Raw genomic sequence first — 23,370 nt, 5'->3', positions numbered from 1 at the left:
GGTTTCCCCCACAGATCACAACATGCCCTATAGGTTATAAATTGTAAGTCGCTTTGGATAAAAGCGTCTGCCAAATAAATAAACATAAACATAAATAAACATAATGGTTTACAAACACAAAAGGGTAATTTATTAGAGTACTTGATTAATCGATAAAAGATTTGATAGAGTACTCGATTACAAAAATATTCGATAGCTGCAGCCCTAGTTTGATTATCTATTTGAGTCTAAATCCTACTTGCTTCCCTAGATTACTTGCACTATTAGTACCAGATTAGAGGATCTATTGCGGTACTACTGTGTATGGGTTTGGCATAACGCAGTCACAAAAATTTGATTAATGAAGGGTCCTCACTAAGATGGACAGACAGACGTGTGTGTGTGTGTGTGTGTGTGTGTGTGTGTGTGTGTGTGTGTGTGTGTGTGTGTGTGTGTGTGTGTGTGTGTGTGTGTGTGTGTGTGTGTGTGTGTGTGTGTGTGTGTTCTTGTCTTTATGGGTTTGTGTGGACCAACCCCTGACGGGAGACCAACATTGTGTGGACATTCACCATTGTGTGGACATTTACCCGGTCCACACAACCAAAACCCTAGAGGAAGCTTCCTTTGTCCTTATAAGTGTTCTGACTAATTTTCACAATATGACCCCATAGAGATGTTAATCCCTGAAAAGTGTGTGAACTGCTCTGCTCTTGAGTGTCCCTGGTGGACACACTCCAGTACTGCAGCTAAAACATTTCTTTCACAGTTGATTTTTTTGATTGGTTGGTGGAGGGAATTTTCTGATTGGCTGTGTGGACTGCTCTTGAGTCACTCTAGTGGACGCTCTCAGTACTGCAGCTAAAATATGTATTTGGCAGTATTTTTTTTATTTGTCTATGATGGTAATTTTCTAATTAACTAATGGTTGGATTTTCTTGGTGGCTGTTCCTTTCATGTTGGAATATAAGCAGGAAGTTGATTAGGAAAATATGCACAACTAAGTTCTTCAGTTTATTTTAAATATAACATGTAGTTCTTGAAAACAAAAATTAAATAGATGATTTTTGATTATATAAATGATTGAAAATAATGAATACATTTACAACTTAATTATTGTTTTTGCTACTTTTTCAATGTGAATATTTTTCAAAGCCTTTTAATAGTTTTTTTTGTTGTTTTATTGTTACTTTTAAAGTTGTGGAGTAGAGGCTGACACATTTTTGGGATCCCAGTGGATCACATGAGGCCTGCAGGATTCCCGTGAAATGGGAGTCAAGTTATTTATAGTCACGTTATTGGGACAAAGCAGGAAAAATAATCATCAAGAGTGGGCAAGATTAGGAATAAAATTAATTTTGTTTCCCGTTCAATATGAAATGAGTTTCTTTTAAAATAATGTGTCGTTTTAATTTATATTTAGTTTTGTCTGACCCCAATCAACTAAAATTAATAACTGAAAATACAAAAACACTTCTAAAGCATTCCAGAGACTTAAATGGTCTTTCTATCTAAACTACCGAATAACTCCTGGGCGCAGCCAACGCTCCACTTCCTGGGGATGGGTCAAATACAGAGATGAATTTCATCATTGTGTGATGATGACTATTGAACTTTAACTTTAATTACAGAAATAAATGCATTATTGCATCATATTCTAAGTTTTCCAGTTTCACTTGTTTGTTTAATTTGGAGTTTTTATTGGCATTTCTATTATTCATAATCTAGTAACAGCTTATCTATGAATAAAAATCCTTAAAACTGACACTAGAACAGGCACAAATGGCCTATTTGAGACCACATGGCAAAAAATGCAGGAAAACTTCCCACATTGCCCAAACGGACCCTTCACACATTCCAACAGGCACAGATTTGACGTGTTTGGTTTGGGCCAGAACCAGGATGCACTAAAAAAAGTTTTGTGCGCCTCAGATAAACGTAAGCCGAACAGCAGCCAAAAAGGGGGTCAAATCTAGTTAAGGCTCCATTTCGGGCCTTTAGCTCTAGCATGTAGGGATTTTTTGACCTACCTTCCATCGTACAATTAAGATGAAATGTGGTGAGCACTTACAACTTATCAGTAGCGACTCTCACCAATATTTCCAGATTTTTGTCTTATTCAGGGGTCGATCTATTACCTGAAAAATGCCTAAAAATTAATTTTGGCCTACGTTTCTGTCTTTTATGTTTATGTTTATTTATTTGGGAGACGCTTTTACCCAAAGCGACTTACAATTTATAACCTATAGGGCATGTTGTGATCTGTGGGGGAAACCGGAGTACCCGGAGGAAACCCACGCATGCATGGGGAGAACACGCAACTCCACGCAGAAAGGCCGCAGCCGAGCCGAGTTTCGAACCTGCAACCTTCGTGCTGCGAGGCAACAGTGCTAACCACCGCGCCACCATGCCGCCCAAGATAAGCTGTTACTAGATTTTGGGGGGCTATATCTTGGAAACCACAAAAGACTTTGGCATGCAACCACCTCAGGTGGACTCGTCCCAGGCCCCAGATCAACATACTAAAAGATGGGGTCACTGGCACAAGCAGAAATTTTTTTCTACTTTGGACCAACTTAATCACCAGGTCTTTTTTGGAGCTATGTGTCCAAGACCCTATTTTGTGGCTGAAATCAGACATAGGACTTTTTTTTCTGGGGGGTTTCTGGGAATTTGACACTGAATTCTGATTGTGCTGCCCCATGGGGACATACCCTCTGAAAACGGGGCCAATTGGCCGTTCCGTTGAGGAGTAATCGCAATAAAAGAGAATGACCCCAGTCACCTGCCGGTCGAGTGCCCACAAGGCCAAAAGAGCACTCAAACGACAAGCTACAGCTACGAAATTGCCAGGGCTTGCTCGGGGTGGTGCCTGCATGCGGAATCTGAGGTTGTTTGGTGAAAATCTGCTGAAAAAATGCCACATTTGAGACCACATGGCAAGAAAGGCAGGAAGACTGCCCACACGGCCCAAACAAACCCTTAAAGGGTTCCGACCAGCATGACTTTGACGTGTCTGGTTTGGGCTAGAACCGGGATGCACTAAAAAAAGTTGTGTGCGCCTCGGACAAACGTAAGCCGAACAGCAGCCAAAAAGGGGGCCAAATCTAGTTCAGGCTCCATTTCGGGCCTTTAGCTCTTGCATGTAGGGATTTTTCGACCCACCTTCCATCGTCCAATTAAGACGAAACGTGGTGAGCACTTACAACTTATCAGTAGCGACTCTTACCAATATTTCCAGATTTTTATCTTGTTCAGGGGCTGATATATTACCTGAAAAATGCCTAAAAATTCATTTTGGCCTACATTTCGGTCTTTTAAATGAGCCCAAAATGAAAAAGGCCTAAAATGTTTTGTGACCTTTAACCTTTCTGTATGGCCTAGCAGCCTATAAAATGGGGGGGTCGGACCAGAGGGTCACCTGAAGCTACAGTAAAAATTTCAAGGTTAATCAGAAGCCGAGTTTCAGCGGCTGAATATTAAAGGTACACTTTAATGAGGTTCACCTTTGTCCTAGTTACAAAGCAAACAAGCAGGGGAAAGGGATGCTTAACCCTTCAATTTGGCCTAAGTTTCAGTCTTTTCAAGCAGCTCAATGGCACGCATGGCACCAAAATTATGCCACCTCCTAACAGTGAAAAGTGTGGGATTTGGGGGGCTATATCTTGGAAACCACAAAAGACTTTGGCATGCACCACCTCAGGTGGACTCGTCCCAGGCACCAGATCAACATTCTAAAAGATGGGGTCACTGGCACAAGCAGAATTTTTTTTTCTACTTTGGACCAACTGAATCATCAGGTCTTTTTTGGAGCTATGTGTCCAAGACCCTATTTTGTGGCTGAAATCAGACGTAGGATTTTTTTTCTGGGGGGTTTCTGGGAATTTGACACTGAATTCTGATTGTGCTGCCCCATGGGGACATACCATCTGAAAATGGGGCCAATTGGCCGTTCCGTTGAGGAGTAATCGCTATAAAAGTGAATGACCCCAGTCACCTGCCTGTCGAGTGCCCACAAGGCCAAAAGAGCACTCAAACGACGAGCTACAGCTACGAAATTGCCAGGGCTTGTTCGGGGTGGTGCCTGCATGCGGAATCTGAGTTTGTTTGGTGAAAATCTGCTGAAAAACTGCCACATTTGAGACCACATGGCAAGAAAGGCGGGAAGACTGCCCACACGGCCCAAAGAAACCCTTAAAGGGTTCCGACCAGCATGACTTTGACGTGTATGGTTTGGGCTAGAACCGAGATGCACTAAAAAAAGTTGTGTGCGCCTCGGACAAACGTAAGCCGAACAGCAGCCAAAAAGGGGGTCAAATCTAGTTCAGGCTCCATTTCGGGCCTTTAGCGCTTGCATGTAGGGATTTTTCGACCCACCTTCCATCGTCCAATTAAGACGAAACGTGGTGAGCACTTACAACTTATCAGTAGTGACTCTCACCAATATTTCCAGATATTTATCTTGTTCAGGGGCTGATATATTACCTGAAAAATGCCTAAAAATTAATTTTGGCCTACGTTTCTGTCTTTTAAATGAGCCCAAAATGAAAAAGGCCTAAAATGTTTTGTGACCTTTAACCTTTCTGTATGGCCTAGCAGCCTATAAAATGGGGGGGTCGGACCAGAGGGTCACCTGAAGCTACAGTAAAAATTTCAAGGTTAGTCAGAATTCGAGTTTCAGCGGCTGAATATTAAAGGTACACCTTAATGAGGTTCACCTTTGTCCTAGTTACAAAGCAAACAAGCAGGGGAAAGGGACGCTTAACCCTTCAATTCGGCCTAAGTTTCAGTCTTTTCAAGCAGCTCAATGGCATGCATGGCGCCAAAATTATGCCACCCCCTAACAGTGAAAAGTGTGGGTTTTGGGTGGCTATATCTTGGAAACCACAAAAGACTTTGGCATGCACCAACTCAGGTGGACTCGTCCCAGGCCCCAGATCAACATACTGAAAGATGGGGTCACTGGCACAAGCAGAATTTTTTTTCTACTTTGGACCAACTGAATCATCAGGTCTTTTTTGGAGCTATGTGTCCAAGAACCTATTTTGTGGCTGAAATCAGACATAGGATTTTTTTCTGGGGGGTTTCTGGGAATTTGACACTGAATTCTGATTGTGCTGCCCCATGAGGAAATACCCTCTGAAAATGGGGCCAATTGGCTGTTTCGTTGAGGAGTAATCACAATTAAAGAGAATGACCCCAGTCACCTGCCGGTCGAGTGCCCACAAGGCCAAAAGAGCACTTAAACGATGAGCTACGACTAAAAAATTGCCAGGGCTTGCTCGGGATGGTGCCTGCATGCGGAATCGGTGTTTGTTTGGTGAAAATCGGCTGAAAAAATGCCACATTTAAGACCACATGGCAAGAAAGGCGGGAAAACTGCCCACACGGTCCAAACGGACCCTCAAAGGGTTCCGACCAGCATGACTTTGACGTGTATGGTTTGGGCCAGAACCGGGATGCACCAAAAAAAGTTGTGTGCGCCTCGGACAAACGTAAGCCGAACAGCAGCCAAAAAAGGGGTCAAATCTAGTTCAGGCTCCATTTCGGGCCTTTAGCTCTTGCATGTAGGGATTTTTCGACCCACCTTCCATCGTCCAATTAAGACGAAACGTGGTGAGCACTTACAACTTATCAGTAGCGACTCTTACCAATATTTCCAGATTTTTATCTTGTTCAGGGGCTGATATATTACCTAAAAAATGCCTAAAAATTAATTTTGGCCTACGTTTCTGTCTTTTAAATGAGCCCAAAATGAAAAAGGCCTAAAATGTTTTGTGACCTTTAACCTTTCTGCATGGCCTAGCAGCCTATAAAATTGGAGGGTCGGACCAGAGGGTCACCTGAAGCTACAGTAAAAATTTCAAGGTTAATCAGAAGCTAAGTTTCAGCGGCTGAATATTAAAGGTACACCTTAATGAGGTTCACCTTTGTCCTAGTTACAAAGCAAACAAGCAGGGGAAAGGGATGCTTAACCCTTCAATTTGGCCTAAGTTTCAGTCTTTTCAAGCAGCTCAATGGCACGCATGGCACCAAAATTATGCCACCTCCTAACAGTGAAAAGTGTGGGTTTTGGGGGGCTATATCTTGGAAACCACAAAAGACTTTGGCATGCACCACCTCAGGTGGACTCGTCCCAGGCCCCAGATCAACATACTAAAAGATGGGGTCACTGGCACAAGCAGAAATTTTTTCTACTTTGGACCAACTGAATCATCAGGTCTTTTTTGGAGCTATATGTCCAAGAACCTATTTTGAAACTGAAATCAGACATAGGATTTTTTTCTGGGGGGTTTCTGGGAATTTGACACTGAATTCTGATTGTGCTGCCCCATGAGGAAATACCTTCTGAAAATCGGGCCAATTGGCCGTTCCGTTGAGGAGTAATCACAATTAAAGAGAATGACCCCAGTCACCTGCCGGTCGAGTGCCCACAAGGCCAAAAGAGCACTTAAACGATGAGCTACGGCTAAAAAATTGCCAGGGCTTGCTCGGGGTGGTGCCTGCATGCGGAATCGGTGTTTGTTTGGTGAAAATCGGCTGAAAAAATGCCACATTTGAGACCACATGGCAAGAAAGGCGGGAAAACTGCCCACACGGCCCAAACGGACCCTCAAAGGGTTCCGACCAGCATGACTTTGACGTGTATGGTTTGGGCCAGAACCGGGATGCACCAAAAAAAGTTGTGTGCGCCTCGGACAAACGTAAGCCGAACAGCAGCCAAAAAGGGGGTCAAATCTAGTTCAGGCTCCATTTCGGGCCTTTAGCTCTTGCATGTAGGGATTTTTTGACCCACCTTCCATCGTCCAATTAAGACGAAATGTGGTGAGCACTTACAACTTATCATTACAGTCTTGTTGTCAGTGTGAAATTGCTGGTGGCCACCACATCAATACATTTATCTTTGGCTTCAATTTTTTTCATTTTAGTCTACATGTGGTTTTATAGTGTTGCTACATGTGAAGGAAGTCTATTAATTAATATTTTCATCAAGGAGTTTGCATATATTATTACTTAAAAAGTATAGGTTGTGTTTCATGTGTATATTTTAATAGTCTTCACAATATTTAATAATTTTTTTAACTACATCATTCTCACTAGTGTTGCAGGGCAAGAGAAACACTGGACAAGCCTCAGTCCATCACAGAGACACACCCTGGGACAAACAACCAGTCGCATAATCACTCATAACTAGGGACAATTTAGATTCACCAGTTACCTTGATTGATGTGCATGTTTTTGGTCTGTGGAAAGAAACCAGCGCTTACATAGGGAGAACATGCTACCTCCACACAAAAAGGCCACGCAAGCTGGATTGAAACAGGTGGCTTATTTGCTATGAGACAACATTGCTACTAATTTCACCACCATCAAGCCCCACAATAGTTCATTATGATGAAAGTCCAAGTCTGAAGTTAAAGAACTTATATAAAATAAAAATTTAGAAATAGAATTTACCGACAGGTAATTGAATATTAAACTCAAAGTTAGTCCTGTATCCTGTTCTCCCATTTGCTAAGTTTTATGTGAGCTTAAAAATAAAAGCATGTAAAAGAAGGTGTTTTTAAAAATTTTGGTTTCAGATAAAAAAAAAACAACCAATCATTTAAATTTTTTTAGTCTTTATTTCTAGTTGAAAATGTAAAGGGGAATGTTTTTTTCTACAGGGTCAAGTCATGAACATTGAGGCAGGGTGAGGGAGACGTGGCCCTTTTCAATCCAAACTGTTCTGTACAGGTTGTTTCTCTTGAGTTCAGAGGCACTCATCAACAAGAAGTCAGGGTGGGGGATGGGTGGCATTAAACAGTGGACTGGCTAACTCAGGGTGGGGGATGGGTGGCATTAAACAGTGGACTGGCTAACTCTTAAACCTCTGCTGCATTCAAGGAAAATGTGTAACTACCAGTACACTAGTTACACTCAACATCAAATCTGAACCCTGTCTTTTTAAATATAAATTTCACACTGTGTTAAAAAGTGCATAACAATTTCCTTAAAAGTCATTACATGAGCAATTTTTCAAAAGAAATATTTTTAATCTATTAAAACGTGGAGATCTGCACGCAGTTCTCAACTTTCCCAGTGCTCCTGAAAGCAACATCAGTGAGGGGATTCACGCAGCTGCAGAGCATCGGAGAAGCAGATGGAAACTGTTTCAGTGTTTGGAACCAGAAAAAAGTCTGCAACTAAACCAGGTAAGATTTATTTTTATTCATAGTTAACTGTGTGAGGTGTTTGTGTGTATGTATTTTGTTTATTTTGTCAAAAAAGATTGACAACTGGTGTAGTTTCGTGTAGCCTGTGTTGTAAGCTTGACAAAGTAAAATCAGGGGATCATTTTTATCTTTTATTTGTTTTCAGAACAGTTGAATTATCTTACTTTATTCCTTAAACCACTGCAGGGATCCTCTTTATTGCTTTGAATGTACTTGCTTTGCTGCAAACTTCAACCCACTGTTTTAGCTTGCTAACCGGGATTTAGCATGACATATTGACAAAAGGACTTGTAGCCCAAACTATTGCCTTTGACTTTCTAGTCAATTCAAACTGTAAAGAAGACATTTGCTTCCAATCTATGAGTTTGCTTCTCTGAACATACCAGTACTGGTCCAGAACTACAATGATTACCGGAAGTGCGTTCATCCTGGAACTATGCCAGCAAAAAAGCACTGAGGTGCATTAGCAGTTTAATTAGTTTTAATTATTTTAAGTCACACAGAGAATAAGAAAATAAACTGCTGCATCAACCTCTAATGTGTAATTACTAATACTAAACTGCATTGTAGACCTGTGTGCAGTAAATGGTCAATGTACAGTAACTGAGTAAGCCAACAGCCTGTGGGTGGACATTGAGTAGTTTACCACTGTGAGATTATCTTTTTGTGATTTTTATTTGACGAACAAACGCTGTAAGTATTGCTGATAGGTTAGTGAATTAAGTTAATTAATTTTTACAGTCAAAATACCTAATGTATTTGAAACTTTTACACTAAGGACCCACAATTTTAACCACAACACATGAATATTTTTTAAATAAAATTATTTTATTGAACATGGTACTTTTTGATGGAAAATTTAGCTGCACAGACTAACACTGTAACCTGCAGCTCAGTCTCATCTCCTGTGCTCCTTGTACAGAGTGAAATTGTCTGACTCCCATACAGGAGAACAATTTAATCTGTTAAGCAAACAATCAGCTGATAGTTTAAGACGGTCTATAATGTTGACTACAAGCTTGTGAACATTAAACCACAACAGCATTCTGCCGGTTACCGGCAGTACTCATAGCTCATTTTTGTCTTCCACTCAGCCAAGTTTTATTTCATATTTTACTTTTAATACACACTAAATATACAGCTGTAGAAGAGAAGCTAGGGTTTTTCCTGCGTTCAAATTTGTGTGGCCGCCACGTGAGAGACCAACTCTTATCTGCCCCTGGGAGCCCCGTAATGCATAGCGTCATTTCAATATGGGGGTGTCCGCGACAATTTTTTATATGCAGGTAGCGGCGCTGTGGCTGTTTTATATAGTGAATCGTTGCATTCTCCCTCAACCCAAATCCTCGGATCACGCATTTTAGCTAAAATGCTAATGTTAACTTGCCTTGCGTTGACTGTAGAGTTGTGGGTGATGGTCACGCAGATGTGTCATGAAATTTGAAGCGTTGCTGCCTTTCACAGACACTTTTTCTGCACGTGCTGCAAACAGGATAGCCGTCTTCTATCAACTGTCCCTCGGCATTCTTCATATATCCAAAAAAATGCCCATACTTCCAACTTTGTCTTCTCTGAGAGATAATAAATGTCCTGAGCGCTGCCGTCTCCTCCTCTGGCCATTATTTCGGCTTTAGCCTCAAGAAAGTTTTGGTTGTAAACAACAAAGTGCGCATGTGCTGCAGGCAACTGCAGCAGATGATACGGTGGTCGGTAAGGGTCACCGCGCCTACATTGCAGCCACGGTAATCCACCGAGATAATATATTTTTTTAAAACAAGACGATTATTATTATTGTCCACTTTTTTACCGGGGTTTACCACTACACTGGTTACCGTGACAACCCTAATGCCACCATTACATTGTTAGCAGCAGAAATTAAATGTTCTTACCATTTCCAATACAAATGCATGTTAATGAAATCCATCATATTTTACTGGATATATTTATGTGTTATTTTGACTAAGGTGAGGGTTATTAATGAAAACCTAAAATGTTACTCAAATGTAGGTCGATTTTTAAAAATATTTTAAACTTTAAATATCAGATGGGAAATAGGAACTAAATCACAATCTAATGCATATTATTGAACCTTTTATAATAAGTCTGTTGTTTCAGCCTGATAATTTTGTTGTTTTATTTCAAATGTTTTAGCAGCAAACCAGTTTTGTTTCACTTGAAACGTTGTCAAATGGGATATTCAATTAATCAACAGAAACTTAGATGAGAACACTTAATGAAAAAATATTTTTGCCTTTAAAAAAGTGAGGCAGTTGAATGCACACAATATGCATGTGCTGGTGCATGGTCAAGATGGTACCACCTCTGCCTCAGTTTGAGCCAGGAAAAACCCTGGAAGCATTACCTAAAACAAGGAAAATACTTCCAATCATAGCCATGAATACGTAGATGCCCCATTGGCCACTGGAGAACGTAACAGCTTTGTCGCTGTATTGGATGGGTCTCCTCACTGTCCACAGTCAATGCAGAGTGAGCAACTATGCCCGTTTTTGTTCAGCTTACGGTTAACACAACGGGCGTACAATTGAAAACAGATCACTTGGGATTACTATTGACTTTTCTAGCCTTCCTGATTGTACTTTATATTTTAATTTATTTTGTTTCATTATATTCATATATTAATTATGCTATATCATGTGTCTGATTTTGCAAAAAAGCTTGATAAAATGTGCTGTTTAGTTGGGTAAGCACCTTAGAAATGAATGCACTGGGGGCAAATTCCTTCACATTTACATGTTCTTTTTTGTAGATAATGAGCAGAAGGAAGAAGAACAGGAAGAGATAATGGTAAGTATTTCTTAATTATCCTATAGGACTTAAATATGGCTTAAAAATAAAATCTCAGATTTTTTCTTCCAAATTCTAATTGAATTTTATTATTTTTCTCCCTTCTTTTTCTTGAAAAGAAAATACAAATAACAGACAATTTTTTTTATTTTGTCAAAAAAAATTGTTTTAGAAACATCTTTAGGATTTTGGTCACCATGAAGGCAGAAGGCAGCTGGTAATCAAACAAAATATTCACTGATTTAGTGTTGTATTAAATTTGTTTAGACATTTCTACTTATAACTTTAAGATCATATATAACATATTTATATTTTTAACCAAACATAATCAGTACTGACACTAAACAGCTTTGTTTGAATTAAAAACGTCTGTGATTGCCAGTAAACTGAACCTGGGTCAGGCTAATGCTTGGAATGGACGTACTACCAACATATATGAAAAATTTAATTTACAACTATTTACTGGTTAGAATATTCTTTAGCTGTCTGTTATTTCAGGTTTTGGTTTGGAACTAAATTATTTGCCAGTGTGTTATAGCAACCCAACTTTAACTAGCTTGATTAATGCTTTTTAACCGTAATAAACCAGAGGCCCCTCCTGTACTGGAAAGAAAAGTTCCTTTAGTAAGGTTGCTGAGAAAGCTAACAGCTGGCATTGGTGAGGAGCAAGCACCACCTCACCCCTGCCACGTGGACCTCAAGAGATAAACCATCAATCCTGCTCAATGGTCAACTTTCCTTGCGGGGGTCACCCATTAGGACAGTGGGAGGGTTAAACTGAGAACAAATCAAGATAGGAAACAATCTGCCTGATTTTTCACCATTAAAATGCCACTGTATTCATGAGGGCATAATGCAGCTCACTGATGGCAGCATTGGCCCAGTCTCATCACAGATGCCTTTTTATCGGTTCCAATATCAATTACACGACAAAAACTGTTTCTCCACAGACATAATTACTGATTGGGTAAAAATAATTTGTGGATGAGGAAGAATCGTGGATGACTGAGACCTTCAATACTACGGTTACACCATTTTACTATTAGATGCTGTTCGTACGCATGGTCAGACGTGTTATGTTTAAGAACATTTCTACACACAAGTTCCATCATGCTAAATACCACACTATGACCTGTTCATTACTAAAACAATCTACTGTGCTGCTAAGTCTTTGTGTCTCACATTAACTAATACCACCATTAAAACAGCGATTTAAAATGGTATTAGGTGAAAGTAGCTGTGTAGATGGTTGTGTTGGTTCTCTGATGACCTGTCCAGATGTACTCCATCTCACCAAATGTATAAAGCAGGTATAAAGTGCGCATGCATGAATAGAAAGATGAATAGATGTAGTTCTCCCTCATTACTGCACTAATGTCGGACTAGAAGACTCAAGAAGTCCTGTAACAAAGGTGTGAGCTCAGCAGAGCAACTCTGTTGACTGCAGGATGTTCTTCATGTTACTGTCACATGATAAAGTGCAGGGGTCACATGGCAGCAGCTTTACAGACTGTTGTCCCAAAATTAAGCCAAAATTTCTTTCTGGCCACTGCCAAGTTGTATTTTGGAGCCAAAGTCTGAACTCTCAGCACATGGGGCTGAAAGTCTAAAGAAAAGCGTCCAATGGCCTATTAGAGTGGGGCTGGATGATATAGCAAAAAAGTATGTAGATAAATGTTGTTTTAAATTGATCATAATTGATAATTATTGAAAAAAATATATATATTTTTTAAAAATGTAGAAAATATTTTACATGCACCCCTGGCCATTTTATTTTTGGTATTTTGATTTTTTTTCTCCGCCTCTTCTTGCTGCAACGTCTTTAGGGCTTCCACAAATGGCTATTTTAGTAGTCGACTAATCGTGTCATTTATAAAAGTTTAGCTTATTGCACCAGGATGCACTAATATACCATCATTAGCTTCTAGTCTGAAGTGTGATCTGCTATGGGCCATCTAATAAAGACAAGATGATAGCTTAGCAAACAACTTTAATTAACTTGTAACCTGTTGATACAAATGCTACAACTACATGGAGGTAGGCACCTAAAACCAAAAATGACTTGTGTTCACAAGAGGCATGGTGGCAAGGTTGAAGTGCTTCATCTTCCAATCTTCACTCAGGAAATAGCAGGACACACCAAGGTACGCCTTTGTAGCACGGCTAGTCCACACATTAGCAGTCAGGGATCATCGGCAGCTCTGAGGGTCTGCTTTAGTGTAAAGATAAAAGATATTAAAGTTAGTTTATTTACCAGATTAATAATTCTGTTAAATCAAATAAAGTAGGTTAAGTTTTAACACAAAGAAAATGTTTTATGCTTTAAAACTATTAGGTTTCTTGATTGTTCAGTCAGCGACCTTTTTATTTTTTCATAAATGCATTTTATTCTAATGTTTATTTTATTTGTATCTAGAGAGAAACTGACACACACACACATCTTAAAAGTTGTGTAACTCTTCTTTTCCATCATGGTGGTGAAGTGGGACCAGCCTGGTAGATGGTTGTTGTCATATATATGTCTGTAAACTCCACTCTAACGTAGCGGGATGGAATCAATCATTAGCGTTTGTAACTGGAGCAAAAATATGTGACATACAAACGTGTTCTAAAGGTAACAACGTCACCGTCTCTACTGGTGTTGCTGCAGCTATAATCACAAGTAGCTCTTCTCAGCTCTACTGACTCTCAAAAAACTATTTTCGACATTCAAAACTCTGCTCAACCCTCCTTCTCCACCTCCTACCAACAATCTATCAGCAGTCACCTTTGCCTCATTCTTCACTGACTGGCAGCTATAAGCTATCAGTTTACTCAACTGGCCACTCCTGAACATTCGCTTCCACAATCTCCTTCTAGCCCAACCATCTCAGGCCCTACTGCTTCATTTTCCTCTTTTTCCCCTCTCACTGAGAACTGTGTGTCCAAGCTTGTCACGTGCAGCCGCCCTACTACATGCCCAGGACCCCATTCCGACTAAGCTGCTCCAAGCTATTGCTCCTACAGTAGCTGCAGCAGGCACTTATGTGATCAACGCTTCACTGACATCCGGATTTCCTATCTCTGTCAAGCATGCTCTGGTTAAACCTCTGCTAAAAAAAAACCCATCTCTTCCTCCAAATCATGTGGAGAACTACCGACCTCTCTCTCCTCCTTTTTCTGTCCAAAATCACAGAAAAGGTGGCTTTCATGCAGATCACAGAATACCTCTCACAAAACTGTCTGCTTGACCCTTACCAATCTGGGTTCAAAAAGGGCCACTCCACTGAAACTGCTCTTTTAGCAGTGATGGAATCCTTAAAAGAAGCTAGAGCAACTGCCAAATCCTCAGTGCTTATCCTGCTCGACTTATCGGCTGCATTTGACACTGTCAAACATGGCTTCCTTTTGTCCACACTCTCTAGCATGGGCATCACAGAGAAAGCACATGCCTGGTTTGAATCGTACCTCACAGGACGATCATTTAGTGTACAGTGATCCCTCATTTATCGCGGTAGATGCGTTCCAGACCTGGCCGCGATAGGTGAAAATCCGCAAAGTAGGGACACCATATTTACAGTATTTATTTAACAGGAGAGGGAGCGCAGCTGATCCTCATCAGCCTGATCAGCGGGACGGCTTTAAAAGGAGGACGGTTATCCAGATACCACGCCGTATGATTAACTACTGCCTGACTCGCTTCTCCTCCGGATTCTCTCCCATCTTGGAGACTTCTGGATACTCACCGGTTCGCTGCCTGGATACCAACTCCGCTCTGCCGTCCCGCTCTCCACCGTGCTCACGCTCCCTCTCCGTTACCTCGTCCTCCTCATCCGTCTACTCTGCCACCTGGAAATCTACAATTCGCCTCTGGATATCACCCCGGCTCAACTCCACATTCACCCTGAACTTCCGCATTTTGCCGCTTCCTGGTTTACCCTCCACTGGATCACCAGTGCGCCCTCAGTTCTCATCATTAAAGAAATAAAATTATTGTTTATCTTTTACCTCGACTCGAGTCTGATTCTGTATGTCTTTGGTTAGACACTTACCCCAAAACATGACAGAAAAATACGGCGAATCGGTGAAAAATTCCGCGAATCGGCGAATTTCCCTTGAATAAGGCTCCAAAGAAAAAATCTGCAAAGTCGTGAATCCACGATAAACGAACCGCGAAGTAGCGAGGGATCACTGTATCTTGGCTTGGACAATCCTCTACCATGCACCATCTTGCCACAGGAGTCCCCCAGGGCTCTGTTCTAGGACCTCTTCTCTTTGCCATATACAACACCTCACTGGGTGAGATCATTCGATCACATGGCTTCTCCTACCACTGCTATGCAGACGACACCCAGCTCTATCTGTCATTTCCACCGGACGACCACACTGTCTCTGCACGAATATCAAACTGTCTCTCTGACATATCAAAATGGATGAAATCCCACCATCTCCAACTCAACCTCTCTAAAACTGAACTACTTGTCATCCCAGCAAACCCATCCATACAGCACAATATCTCAATCCAAAATGACTTCCTATCTCTGGCTCCTTCAAAGGCAGTTCGAAATCTGGATGAACACCTGACCATTAAAGATCGTGTTGCCTCTGTTGCTCGTTCATGCCGCTTTGCGCTGTATAACATACGAAGGATCAGACCATACCTAACACAACATGCCACTCAGGTCCTGGTGCAATCTACTGTCATTTCCCGCCTCGATTACTGCAATGCCCTTCTAACTGGTCTTCCAGGCTGTACTGTGAGACCTCTTCAAATGGTCCAGAATGAAGCGGTGTGTCTGGTCTTCAAATAGCCAAAAAGAGCACAAGTCACCCCTCTGTTCATTGAGCTCCACTGGCTACCGCTAGCAGCACACATCAAATTCAAACTGCTAACACTAGCATACAAAGTCCGAGATGGTACGGCTCCCATCTACCTGAATCCTCTTGCAAAGGCTTACGTCTCGGCCTGGCCGCTCCGGTCATCACAGGATCGTCGACTAGCAGTGCCTACACCACGCTCAGGACAATCCAGACTCTTCTCATGCATCGTTTCACAAATGTGGAATGACCTACTAAGCACTACCAGAACAGGGGCTTCCATTTCAATTGTCAAGAAACTCCTGAAGACCCTGCTCTTCAGAGAGAATCTTCTAAACTTGCACCTTCCCTGCACCCGTCCCCCTCTCTACTGTCCACTCCTTGTTCCCTCCTCCCCATGACTGATGTCAAGTTGTTGTTGTTGTTGTTGTTCAAGGGCAACATGCCGATTATCACTTGTAAGTCGCTTTGGACAAAAGTGTCTGCTAAATACATAAACATAAACAAACTCTGTTGATGTCAGCTGCTAACAAGAGGTAAACTTACCGAGGCGACTCTGTTCTTCCTCTTAAGATGCTCGTGCATTGCCGATGTGCTCCTGTGAAAGAGTTTTGCTTTGCAGAGTTTGCACCATGTGGCTTTCTTTTGAATTAGTATAATGCTCCCAAACTTTTCAGATATGTTGCGATTCGACACTTTCTCCGATGATGAAGGCTGAGCTGGATGGCCACCATTGCGCATGCGCCTTGGAGCCAAAGTGGTGGCTGAGCAGAGAGGCAGGAAGCAAAAGCCCAACGTGCTGCAGCAGGCGACATTTTAAAAAATTGTTTATAAAATAAGGTTTATTTTATTTGTCTGCGTTGTCGTGACGAGTCGACTAATCATGGCAGCCCTAGACATCTTGCTTCCTTTCGCTCTCTTTTGGTTTGAGAGGGGAGGGCCTGGTGACGTAGCGTGCCGAGTCTGTGGTTTTGATTGGTTAGGAGTGAAGGTTGGTTAATGTTTGACGCGTCCGCGAGGTCCGCACGGCTCCACGCGGAAAAGTTCCGTCATTTTAACAACCACGCCCCTCCACCGCGCCTCCGCACGGCCCAAACTTTCCGCAACGCACACCTAGGAAATTTTCTAACCACGCGGACGGTCGGACGCGGAAAAACATGGCGGACTGGCAAGAACTAGTATGGCAGAGGTTCGTAAATAGACATTTGTATGATTCAGCTCTCAGAGATCACCGTGATCAACATGTTGTTAATAATTTTTGGAGAGAAATAGCTCGCACTGTCAGAAAAGATGAGGATGCTGTTAAAAAATGCTGGAATGCCATGTTGTAAACAACAGTAATTTTTACTTCTTCTATGGTGTAGTGTTGGATGCATGCCGTAGAGCTCCATGCTGCCCCATTCAGTTTGGGAGAATATTGGCTCACCGCAGAGACAAGCCGCATGAACCATAAACACTGCAATTTGTGAAGCGCGTTTCATCCGCGAGCCGCATCACCAAGCGGAAAGTAAATGCGTCAAGCATAAACCAAGCTTAAGTAGTGAGTCTAGTATGCTGCTACCTGATAGGTTATAATGAAAAAAGGAAACTTTTTAATTGAAGTTTTATTGACCAGTTTTTTTATCTATCGCACCACATGTCTATCGATAGATATATTGAACTATTGAATTATCGTTCAGCACTATATTAGAGCTAAACGTATTTTGGAGAAAATTTTTTGAAAATACAGCAGCAAGGTAAGAAGTGCAAGAATGAACCAAAGTCAGCAGCTGGAAATATTTTTCTGAAGTGTAATTAAAGGTTAAGTTAAGAATTGTGGTTTAGAAATTCCTGTCCTAAACTTGAGTCTTTGCTCTATTTCTTTCAGGAGCTTTCTGCTTCAGAGGACTTTCTCTCAGACTCCAGCCATGATTTGGACAGTGATTATATCCCATCAGCTCCTCCTTCCTCAGAGGATGAACTAACCTTTTCGCAGCCTAAGCTCATGAAGACACATGATGCATTAAAAAACCCTGGCAAAACCTCTCTCAGCCAAAGCTATGTTCATGAACAGAAGACACTGATGGACAGTGGTAAAAGTAATGAAGCTCTGGACATGCATTACAATGCAGATACTGAGGAAGAAAATCCGGAGGAATATGAAGATGATGAGGGTAGGTCATGTGTTACCGTTAAAACTTGCACTAAAGGCTAAATGATGACCATGTGTTCAGTCACGTTTCAAATGAATAGTCAATAGTTTGAGATACTAATTCAAATTGTGTATATGTGAAAGAAATAGAGTGCCACAGAGAAAAAAAATATTAGTATTTTTCTTTAAAACTCCTTGTTCTTTCTGTGTTTCTTTTCTAGTTCAATTTTTCTGATCTTGTCTCATACAGAGTAGCAAAGTTTATGTTTTACCTTATGTTGCTGACAGTTTTGGGTACTTCCTGTCACCTTCGGGAAGTAGCTGAAACTGTCAGCAAAATAAGCTAAAAGCAGAAACTTTGCTACTCTGTATGAGATAAGAACAGAAAAGTGGAACTAAACGATTTGTAGAATTGAAAAAATGTTTTGCTTAGTGATCAACTGTAACAGTTCTCATTGATTTTCAGTTATCCATTGACTATTACCCCTTCTTTCCACCGGAGCCGTCAGCAGCACGTTACTGCAGCAGCACGTCTTAGCTGCTGAAAGGAACCGTGGATTCTGTGGTCAACAGAATCTTTTCCACCGGAGCCGTCAGCAGCATGTTGCCGTCCTTATGCGCCGGTTCTATTTTCTACGCGCAACGCCTCTGAAACGGGTCAAGTTCGACATTTTTGGGGAAGGAAAGACAGGAAATCGGACGCGGAAACGGAGCGAAGCTCCCGAGATTTTCAGAATTAAGAAATGTACTGCCTTCCGGTTGCTTTACTTTAAAAAAAGTTACTAACTGTGCGGCCCCGTGAGAAGTTATCACCTAGCTAGCGGTCTCCTTTGTTTTTCAGGTCCATATTGGCAATTATAAAACGGACAGAACATAAAACACAAACCTTTTGGAGCCATGTTGTAGTTTTCTCCTGCTTGTGTTTACTGACGAAGTCACTTGTGTGACTTCGTGCTCTGTCGGTGACAGCTGCTCCCCTGCTGCTTCGCGTCTCGTGGGAAGGGCCAAGCAGCAGCTTACGCGAGCAAGACGTGCTGCTGCAGTAACGTGCTGCTGCAGTAACGTGCTGCTGACGGCTCCGGTGGAAAGAAGGGGTCAGTTCGTTATTTTAGTTTTATGGCATTAAAAAATTATTGTAGGATTTAGTGAGGTAAAAAAGTTTTTTTCTTACTTATTTGATAACATTTGAGTATTTTATTTGGTATCTGTCAGACAGGATTGATGTTCATGAATGTTTTGTCTTGTAGAACCTGACATTCTGACTCAGAGGCCCACAAGAGCAGAACCATCAGATGATCACAGACAGACAGCAGGAAAAAGAGGTAAACTTTTGCTTGGCTAAAGTACCTAATGATCATAAGGTCACACTTGATTTTACAACTGTTTTTCTTCTCTTTGAAGTGACGTACAGAGGAAAAGGGCCAGGGAAGAAGGTTGAACCAGCTGAAGATTCAGATGGTGAGACATCACAAGGTTCACTGCAGATGGATTTTACATAGATGTGACACTCGTTCCTGATCCTTTCCATCCTCATCACTCCCAAAGATAACCTCAACATTTTGAGCTCTGCAACCTCTTCTACCTCCCGTCTTTTCTTCGTTTATGCTGTTTCTTAACCAGACAACATGACTGCTCTCACTACTGTCTTTACAGCTTTTCTTTCCTTCTTGCTGAAACCCGTAGACTCACTGCAGTGTGATTTGGTACATAAATGTAGTTGATTCACTTTGGTTACTAATATATTCTGAATGTTCTTTATTTTTCAGATCAGGGAGAACCACTGAGCCAGTGCTCAAAATATGCAGAACCATCAGAGGACATCAAGAAGAAATATAAGATAGGTACATTTTTTCTTCATTTGTCTTTGTGCTGTTGGGTGTTGGGTTTAAATTTCTGTGTATTTTATCATATACTCATTTCATTTTTGCTAGTTTAAAGATTTGCATATACACACCATGCTGAACTCTCAAGCCTACTGCACACTGGCAGCAAAAGCGCCGTGGAACGCCAACGCCGTGGAACGCCAGCGGCGTGGCACCGCTTGCAATAGAGTCCATAATAGTATATGGAGTGTCACAAACAAGCTGCGTCACGGCAATTTTCAGACGCGGCCCAGGAGCGGCATGCCGAGGCGCTAAAGATAAGATCGTGTTCTAATTTTTCTGTGAGCCACTCCTGGGATGCACCAATTTCCGCAGTTACCGTTGGGCTAGACGGGAAATCACACACAGTTTCAGTGTAAAATCCATGGTAAAAGTATTGCAGCGATGCAATGTCACATAAATGAAGCCTACGTGTGATTGGCTTATTTACTCCTAGTATCATATTCCATCATATATGACATCAAACAGTGATAACAACGTGATTTCCTTCTTTTTGGTTTAATGGCGGACGGCATAAATAAACTGTAGCCTGTGAAGTCTCTAGGGATCATGTGATCTCGCAAGTCGAATGAGGAGCACATCGAAGCAGCTGCTTCGTGGCTGATCCTCTCCTGGTGTGCGCTGGTGTGCAGCAATTTTCTTGAGTAAACCTCTCCACTGCCATTCTGCGGTGCTTTTTCTTCCATTCTGCAGTAGTCACTCTCAAACAGCGCACCGCTCCGAGCTTAATAGAACTTAAGGACAGCAGCTCTGGCTGTAGCTCAGTACTGTCTAATGACGAGAAGCACATATGATACTACACTGCATCCTGATGGCATGACGGGATGTCAGATATTGGTCTAACATTAATGTTGGCCGATATCGCCATTAAAATTTTATATCGGAAAATATGTATCGTTTTCAGTCGTTTAATGACCCAACTTTTACCACTAAAACCACTAAAACAACAAAAAGAATATTCACCCAAGGCTTACTTTTCTCATCTAAAGATCTTTATAAATGTTTTATCATCTTAGTTGCAATTTACAGATTAAGAAAAAATCCATTACCAACTAATACACCATCTTAGTGTCTCACTTGGGGAGAAAGAGATTCAGCTGCTGTTGGAGACAATATCAATATGGCACTTTTCCTGTTACTTATTGAAGTAGTTGTCATTTTGCACAGAAAATGTTTAAAATATAAGCATGCATGATAAATGATCAGAGATGTTGAAAACCTAAAATGTTTTAGTTTTCCTTTTTTTGTGAGAGCATATATCGAGCATTTTTATAGGAAATTACGAGTCGACAATGGTGGTAGATCAGATATCGGTAAAAAAGACAATATAGAGCATCCCTAGAATTTAGTGAAAACAATTACGTCTAGCGGTCCACAATATGCAGCTCACAGGCCAGAAAGATGTAGCTCACTAACCAGATCCATCCAGGGGAAAGTACAGCCTTTGCTGGGTGGTGTAATTTTCAGGTGAGGTCCTCAGAGAGATTAATGCCCAGGAATTTGAAGGACTGCACTAGCTCCACTTTGTGTACTCATCTTCCTCAGAGATGAGTCCAATGATGGTTGTGTCTTATTCATATTTGATGATGGTTTGATGGGTAATTTGGTGTACAGAGAGAAGAGGGAGGGGCTCAACACACTGCTCTTTGGGGAGCCAGTAATGAAGGGGTATATAGGTATACAGGCCAGTTTTGACTCTGTGTGAGTTCAGTGATGTAGTCTTTCATCCAGAAACAGGTGCAGAGTCATAGTGTGCCTATAATTGTAAAATTTGGTATTCTCTTCTAGAAGAGGACTTTTGTAACCGTTATTTTGTAGATAGGTTGCCGGCTCTCGGTAGTACATGGTAGACAGGCTACAGTTGGGTTTTATAATTCTTCTTTATTTCCGAACGGCAGGACAGAAAACTCAAACGCGCAGTTAGCCGCTGCTACTCCACTTCCTCCTTTTTTCTCTCCTACGCTTTTCTGTTAACACAGCATGTCTTCTTTCCCCTAATCCACCAGTAGGTGTTGTAAACAGATCAGCCTCTTTTACCCAGAACTCAAATCTACATAATCACAAGCATTACTGTACTGACCAAAATAATGAAATAACAAACACATGAATTATATAAACATTAAATAAAGGTTACACTTTAATCAAATTTTTTCTCAAAGGTCTATTGTTTGCCATCATCTACATTTGTTTCTCATGTGAGTCAAAGCTAGATGAAGTCGAACCTTAAACTTACAGTTGTTTTTCTTCTCATTGAAGGTACCTACAAAGTAAAAAGGTCAAGAAAGATTGTTGAATCACCTGAAGATTCACATGATGAGACAGCACAAGGTTTACTGAAGTCTGATGTTACATAAATCTTGTTGCTATCATATTGGTTACCAATATGTTCTGCATGTTTTTTTTTTTCAGATCAGGCAGAACTGTTGAGCCAAAGCTCCAAATCTGCAGAACCAACAGAGGGCTTCAAGAAGAAAAAGAAGACAGGTACATTTCTAAATTTGTGTCTTTGGGCTCATGTTGTGTTAAAAGTTGTGGCTCCTACTGACAAGCAAATTAGACACTGCCGGTTCACTTTGACCACCACCAGCAAGCAATGTGGGTGAAGTGTGTTGCCCAAAAGCAGGACTGTGACAGCCAGAATGCTGTGTGAACCTGCATCCCTCTGGTTAATGGCAGGAACTTAACTCCTCTCATACTCCTGCAGGTCTTTAGCATCTCATCCTTGTTGTCTGCCTCCCTTTCTCTTGAATGTAGTAGCAGTAACATATTGAGGAGCATCAATACACCTTACACAGAAACTGCAATGATTTTACAAAAAAACTAACTCCTCTGAGGAAGTTGGTAGTCAGTAATTTTGGGTCACTCACACTTCCTATTAGAAAAATGCTTCTAAAGGAGGTGTCACCTGGAGGAACAAGAGAGTGACTGAGGTAGTGATTGACAGCACCCCACTCAGCCTCCCCATGTGTGCTCTCCGAGTTTCTCAGTCGAAAAAACGAGTCGTTAACAACTGCGCGCACACTCATGCGTGCAAACGAGCACACACACACATAAGTCTCACAACTCAGGAGAAGAGAAAACACAGAAACAAACTCAGGCTGGAAGACTATCTGTCCACCTTGATCTCTAAAAGAAAGAAGGAGGAGGAGTTGGATTTTTTAAGGAGGCGAGTGACTCCGAGCCATAACGTGTCATATCAGCAGGTGAGTGGTTGAGCCGGGTGGAGTTGCGGCCGAGACTCAGCTAGAGTCCAGTGCAGTACAGCCACGTAGTTCGGTACAGACAACGTCACCCTGCAGCTCTATAGCCATCAGCTGTGGCTGATTCTAAATCCATGCGGAGCAGAGAATTAACCTGAAGATAGAGATAGAATTATGGCTTTAGGCAGAATTATTACATTTTAAATAAGTTGCACTAAACTGCCACAATAATGATTATGCATGTCTACAGCACTATTAGACACTAATCCATACAGGTTTTCAGCAAAACAAGTTGATTTAGGTGTTACTCTCACTTTAAGGAGCGTTGGTTCAATCAAGATAAAAGCAAGTGACAGCACGTC

The 23,370-nt window shown here is 41.4% G+C and overlaps 2 protein-coding genes across 5 annotated transcripts in view; both read left to right on the top strand.

The window, feature by feature from the left end:
- Nucleotides 1-23,370, top strand: part of fam184ab (family with sequence similarity 184 member Ab) — a 173,715-nt gene that overhangs the window by 26,943 nt on the left and 123,402 nt on the right. The window lies entirely within an intron of this gene.
- The window catches only part of LOC139062604 (uncharacterized), a 25,441-nt gene continuing 2,465 nt past the window's right edge, over nucleotides 395-23,370 (top strand). The window contains exons 1-8 of the mRNA XM_070543897.1: nucleotides 395-8,171; nucleotides 10,960-10,997; nucleotides 17,662-17,947; nucleotides 19,173-19,247; nucleotides 19,327-19,383; nucleotides 19,692-19,766; nucleotides 22,065-22,136; nucleotides 22,218-22,292. Coding sequence (XP_070399998.1) covers nucleotides 8,120-8,171; nucleotides 10,960-10,997; nucleotides 17,662-17,947; nucleotides 19,173-19,247; nucleotides 19,327-19,383; nucleotides 19,692-19,766; nucleotides 22,065-22,136; nucleotides 22,218-22,292 — 730 coding nt within the window. The 5' untranslated portion in view covers nucleotides 395-8,119. The remainder of the gene's footprint in view (nucleotides 8,172-10,959; nucleotides 10,998-17,661; nucleotides 17,948-19,172; nucleotides 19,248-19,326; nucleotides 19,384-19,691; nucleotides 19,767-22,064; nucleotides 22,137-22,217; nucleotides 22,293-23,370) is intronic.

Source organism: Nothobranchius furzeri, chromosome 2, assembly GCF_043380555.1.
Source record: "Nothobranchius furzeri strain GRZ-AD chromosome 2, NfurGRZ-RIMD1, whole genome shotgun sequence".
Lineage (NCBI taxonomy): Eukaryota > Metazoa > Chordata > Actinopteri > Cyprinodontiformes > Nothobranchiidae > Nothobranchius > Nothobranchius furzeri.
This window is presented reverse-complemented; position numbering and strand designations above follow the sequence as displayed.